This window comes from Nelusetta ayraudi, unplaced genomic scaffold, assembly GCF_046127955.1.
Source record: "Nelusetta ayraudi isolate G7.1 ecotype Tasmania unplaced genomic scaffold, CSIRO-AGI_Nayr_v1 ptg000011l, whole genome shotgun sequence".
Lineage (NCBI taxonomy): Eukaryota > Metazoa > Chordata > Actinopteri > Tetraodontiformes > Monacanthidae > Nelusetta > Nelusetta ayraudi.
The window spans coordinates 16,798,871-16,805,000 of NW_027466061.1; the positions used below are offsets into that span (position 1 = coordinate 16,798,871).

The 6,130-nt window shown below is 40.7% G+C and overlaps 1 protein-coding gene across 2 annotated transcripts in view; it reads right to left on the reverse strand.

The window, feature by feature from the left end:
- Window positions 1-219: 219 nt before the first annotated feature.
- Window positions 220-6,130, reverse strand: part of LOC142885228 (adenylate cyclase type 1-like) — a 33,758-nt gene continuing 27,847 nt past the window's right edge. The window contains exons 15-20 of one of the 2 annotated variants that reach the window (XM_076021478.1): window positions 5,909-6,025; window positions 5,666-5,812; window positions 5,058-5,156; window positions 4,843-4,957; window positions 4,635-4,759; window positions 221-3,208 (exon numbers count right to left, since the gene is read on the reverse strand). In XM_076021478.1, coding sequence (XP_075877593.1) covers window positions 2,786-3,208; window positions 4,635-4,759; window positions 4,843-4,957; window positions 5,058-5,156; window positions 5,666-5,812; window positions 5,909-6,025 — 1,026 coding nt within the window. In that variant the 3' untranslated portion in view covers window positions 221-2,785. Of the gene's footprint in view, window positions 3,209-4,634; window positions 4,760-4,842; window positions 4,958-5,057; window positions 5,157-5,665; window positions 6,026-6,130 lie in introns of both variants that reach the window. The other variant, XM_076021477.1, reaches the window with a different exon arrangement.

Consider the following 6,130-nt stretch of genomic DNA (forward strand, 5'->3'; position numbering starts at 1 on the left):
TTGAGCAATACAGCCAGTACATTTACAATAATTAAACTATTGTAGCTCTCAATTAAACAATAAAGCATCCACAAATTAGGTGGAGACCGCTAAACCTTAAGGGTTTTACTATTTAGTGCATTTTTGCAGCAGATTATTATTATTATTATTGTTATTATTGTTATTATTATTATTATTATTATTATTATTATTATTATTCATTGCTAATTCACTAGAAAAACTGCCAGGGAGCATTTTTAGTTATACTTGAGTTATGTTTTGTCCCCTCCCAAAGGGAATCAACTTTAAACATTGAGATCCTGGAATGCCCTTCCACTTGTTGAAACATAACCTGACACATCACTCATGAATTTCACAACCAAATTCCCTAATCCTAATCGTCTCTCTTTTTACACCCAACAACACCACATACCTGTTGCTCTTTAGCCAACATTCGCCTCATATTCGCTTTATTGCGCAACATGCTTTCAGGGTGGGGGGAACTGGATGACACTGTAGGACTATAGTCTCCTTAATAATACACCACTAGTTCTATTAATATGAAGTAGTTCACTAAACAAGTTGCTAAGAATAAACATGTTATTCCCTGCAGTCTGCAGCAACAAGCGCGGCATTTGTGCATGCACTGAATGAATTTAGAAGAAATTAAACATGATTGCAGGGAAAACTAATCCTTGGCTCACTCAGGGTTTGGGACATGATGATATTAGTCACATGGCTGTGGTCCGAATGAATCTGCTATTGTCTGCTATACTCTGCCACTCTGCATGAGAGCAGTTATTTTAAGAGCCATAAACGAAGGTGTGAAATATATTTTTCATGGACTGGAACTAATGGGGGGAAAAAAGTTTCTGTAAAAAGTGACATTTACTTGCTGCTGATCATGCGCCTGAGCTTGTCCCATTTTCACACACTCAAACAGACACTGACAGTTTTTTTTAAATATATTTTATACACCAATATTGTCTTTATTACAAAATATTCAATAACCCAACTTTACACTGTACAAGGTACAACATAGTTTACAGCTTTTGACTATTTACAAAAAAAGTATGATCTGCATATCAAAGTGAATATATCTAAAAAGGCAAGTTGCAATCACTGTAAGCTTAGTGAGTAAGGCAAAAAACATGACGTATTTACACTTTTGCAGATCCAATGAATGTTCTACAATGGTAAAGATATAGGCTATAAAGATATACTGTATATGTAAAGCAACCAATGTGTCTGTGTCTGTCTGGGCTCTGAGAACAAAAAAGGGGAAAGTTATTTTCTGTGTGGCATTTGCCTGAATAACGCACCATAGTTTCCGTGGCCATATGATCATGTGCTAACGTTGATTGGAGTCTTCGTCTGAGTTGCAGCAGTTTCAAGGAGTTGTGTGCTTACTGCATGTGCCTAAGGTATAAATGTTCTTTCTGCTGAGTGACACTGATAGTTTGTGTCCCTTTGGCTTGGTTTGGGTCCCATTTTGACATGAACTACTTCCCAACAAACTTCTTTAGTATCTTTAGTATTAGTGCGTTCATTTAAAGGCCCACTGTGTAAGATTTTGGCTAGTGGCATCTAGTGGCAAGACAGTTTATTGCAGCCAATGTTAAGATGAATTCCACATTTTATCCTGTCTCACTTGATCTCATATCTTTCTGGCAGCTGTGATGTCAAGGGGAAAAAAAATATCACAAAATTCTTACTCTTACTGTAGAAACATGGTGGCACAGTATGGCTGCTTCCTACATAAATATGTAAATACAAATGGTACTTACACCATTCACTTGCTTTTTATGATTTCACCTAACTGAAAAGACACACGATAGTCTCTGTTCCTTAAATGCCTGTAAATGTTCCACATTGGGCCTTTAAGTCACACCACATTCCAGTAAACTGTGATGTCAGAGCAAAGTTCAAAGGTGTGCTTTTGTCCTAATCTGACTTGGTATTTAAAAAGACACTTTTCATGACAAATTCCCAGTGTGCTCAACCCGCTGCCGTGCGCGCGTGCATGCATGTGTGTGTGAAGAGGCAACGAATGCAACCGAACTAAAGATCTGTGAAAAGCTCAATACTTTGGTTTTCTTTCAACAGGAGTAAAGTTACTATGGCTGTCAACTCTTAAAACGTCATGCACTATTAACTGTAAATATGTCTAAAAATATCTCCTACCGCAGTTCCAGTGCTTTCCAATGTAAAAGAAAGGGGGGAAAAAAGAAAGTGTTTTGTGCTGTTTTTGTTACAATTCAAAAATAACCACGCATGCATACACACGCTCACAAATTACACACATGCACCAAGAAAGTAACAAGGTTCTTTTTCACTGTAAAGAAATGCAAAGTGTCCTTGGCATAATCTGAAAAACGGGGCAAAAGCAAGAGCATGAAAAATCCTTTTTTTCATCAGTAAAGATACACAAATGCCTTCTTTGAAGAGGGTGTAAATAAATGTTTAAAACAAAAATGTACACTATACCTGAATGTGAGGAGATTCAAAAACACCAAAAAATGTATTCATCTAGCAAGGGGACATTGAAAGAAGAGCCAAAATTTCAGATTTCAGTCTTCACATTTCTTCTGAGTGTGGCTGTAAGAATCCTTACAGGCGAGTTTGATTGTCCGTACCACCGTGGAGTTTCTCCTGAAACTTAAAATCCTGAATGAGGGTGTTTTGATCTGTGCTGTTCAGCTCCGGAAATGCAGGAGGTGCCGAGACAGCCATTTCTTCCTCAAGCCTCCAAACGATCTTTGCTGATCGTTTGGATCCTTTGAGTCAAACCCTCTTATTGTTCACCCTAAACTGCTACATCAGCAACAGCAGCCACAGCCTTGATCTCAATCCCTGTGACTTCTTCGTCCTCCTCGTCCTGCTCCTCAACCACCATGCGCACGCTGGGTGCCGGCAGGCAGGTTGCTGGGCTGTTGCTGCTGTTAGCGCTATTCATCTGTGAGTTGTTGCCCGATCCGGCGAACGCGACCATGCTGGTGCATGAGGAGACGCTGCCGAGGTTGGCCGGGACGCTTGTTTTACCGCAGGAGTGGATGCGGCGTGCCAGGCTGGCCGAACGGACCACTGAAGACGTGGTAGCCGTGCCCACTCCCTGGACTTTTCCCTCCAGGAAGTAGGTCAGCATCTCTCCTTTGCCCTTTACGCTGACTTTGCCTCGGCAGACCAGGTCGTAGTTTGTATTCAGGAGGCGGTAGACCTCTTCAGTCACCTAAATTGATAAGAACAAGGAAAAACATTCATGTAAATCTATTTTTACACAGTCCTGGGGATAGGCCATGTTACATGTCCCACATTAAAAACACTTTTTCACCCAAGAAAAGTTCATTATTTTGCTCTGAAATTGTATACTTCTATTACTGTACTAAAATGAAAAACAGACCTTTTTTTTTTTTTGCATTATTGGCATGTCAACTCTCCTAAAACAAAAATGACATCTTGTGCATTTCTTGATGAACTGACGCTAAAATGAACAGTTTGGATTTTGTTATCCTAATTATCATCGTAGCACCTACTGAGAGTTTTTTTTTTTTTTTTTTTTTAATGGGGGAGAGGTGTCACTGTCCCCTCACCCTGATTGCTAGTAGCCTTCAATCAATCAATCTGTCAATCAACTTTTATTCGTGAAGTGCTAAATCACAACCAAAGGCATCTCAAAGTGCTATCCCCATCTTCCCAGCTAGCTAGCACTAGTTGTGAGTGGCTGGCCAATCACAAGGGAGTGGGCTGTTCCAAGGCAGAGGAAGGAACAGGAAGGGGGGAAAGGGCCAATACAGCCTCTGCAGGCTTGGTAAGGGAAAGGCTTGCTTTGTAAGGCCTGTACTCCAAACAAACCAAACAAACCTTGTTTATTGTTGGAAGTAGCCCACCAAAGTGAATTAATTACATTTAAAGATTCATCTAATTCCAGGGCTTCTTTTGACCAAATACACAATCTTGTGTGGTGTAAAAGTTTTGATATGGATTATATATTGATATGGATTGATATGGAAATCATGCATTGCTGTTTGGCATGGATCACAAGTGACGGCTTTTTGTAAAGCGTGACCTCTCTTTGTTTTCTAACATCAAATTGCAAACCACTGCTAACAGCTGCATAGAAGCATTTTACCAATGATAAACTGATTACAACACATTGGTTATGCCAGGTAGAATGTGCCACTTCCACTGCTGTAAAGTGTTCATCTTGCCACGCAAATTTTTTTTATCGAGTGCACTTATGTCCAAAAAACCTTAAGAGTTTAGTGCAGAAGTATGTGATTCAGGGCACATTTTCTGTGTTTTATTGACTTCATGCAATGCACAAAGCCTTTTATCAGTAAACCTCCAGAGTTGGCTTTCAGCCTTTGTAACAGTGCTAATAATAGTAAGCTGAACTGTGGTGCATCCTAGGCTGTGCAGAGATGAGGTCATCACATGACATTTCAAAAACGTCAGGGTGTCCTCAAGTGTAAGGGGTCAGATTGGGACATGATTGCATAGGCAACCACTGTTGATCGAGTGATTGTCCCCAGGGAGTCACTCTAGGTGACAGAGGGCATTTTTGGTTGTTTGGGTTTTAAGTGTCTTTGAAATATGATTGATTTTGATTATGACTGATTCAGGTAGATTGGACTTTGGAAAATAACATTTGATACCTGTATCTTTCCTGGTACTCCAGTGCTGTCCATCCTGCTCGCCACATTGACTGTGTTCCCCCAGATGTCATATTGAGGTCGCCGTGCCCCAATTACCCCGGCAACAACCGGCCCAACATTGATACCTGCGCAAAACAAGAGTATGTAAAAAAAAAAAAGTATGCAACGAGTCAAAGTCAATTCTTTGCACTGTGACTCATTTACGGACCGACTCTTAGCACAAACTCGTTGTAGGATTGATAGTTGATTTCATCCAAAACGTCAAACATCTCAATGGCGTAGTCTGCTATTGTGCTCAGGTGGTCATAGACAGATTTTTTAGCCTAAAAGCAAGATGAAACAGTCAGATGGATATCAAACATACAGTTGCCTAAACTTGTTGCGTTTGTTACATATAGGAACACAAAAAGGTCATATTCTTACCTCTGTACCAACAGTGGGGACAAGGCCAACAGCTGCCATGTATGTACTGCCAATAGTTTTGATTTTTTCTATGTCCTTGTAGCATTCCTTGTCCATTAGCTGCAAAACATACCCATAACTAAATAAATAGGCTCGCCACAAAACTCCCACATGTCTCAATGTATTTAAAGGTCACATATCATGCAAACATTTTTAAGTAATGGTTCTCACAATAATGTTTCTCTAACCTTTTCATGAACTCGCCAAAATTAGATCAGTTCAGCTCGTGTTCCTTGTGCTTGCTCTGCTATTTAGAGCGTGCACTAAACCATGCACGTCTGGAAACTATCCCTTTGTGATGTCACAGGGCATCCTAAAGCGCATTGTTTGCTGAACACCCTGTTTTTGTCTCCTTGTGGAACATGTCAAAAGTCTAACAAAACGGTTTCAGAAGGACTTAACTAAAATAATTGTTTTTGAGGGAAGCTGCTATATATGCACTTTTCTGTACATCAGTGGATTTTGTGTTGGTTTGTTTTTTGCAAATCATTTACCATACGACGCTCCACTGTCGAAAAAGAAATAAACCCTGGGACCCTTAAAAGAGGAATTAAACATCTCTGTCACACCTCATCAAAGTCAGCAATGATCTCATTCAGCAGTCTCAGGCACTCCACTCCCATATTGTTGCCATCCAGCTCGATGTAGAAATCGTTGAAGTTTGGGATGGAAGCGAAGAGGACTCCAACTTGCGCGTAGGACTGATAGTAAAGGTCCTGAAAGACAGAACCACCACCACCATCACCGTTTGGAAGCCTCAGTCCTGCTGTTGTGCTCCATCTGTCTACCTGCCATTTATGCATGCTGCTCACCATGTTCCTGGGGTTCGACATGAGGAAGTGTTGGGCCACGTGTGCGGGCAGAAGGTTGAAGAGAATTCTCCTGTTATCCAGCTTGACTTTCTCCATCCCGTCCCTGTCCTCTTCCGCCTGGAAAGTGAGGATCCCACCCATCAGACACAAACGTAGCCATGAAATTGTGTCACATTTTCACCACAAGGGGTCAGTAGAAACCATTCAGACAAGGACTGCTAA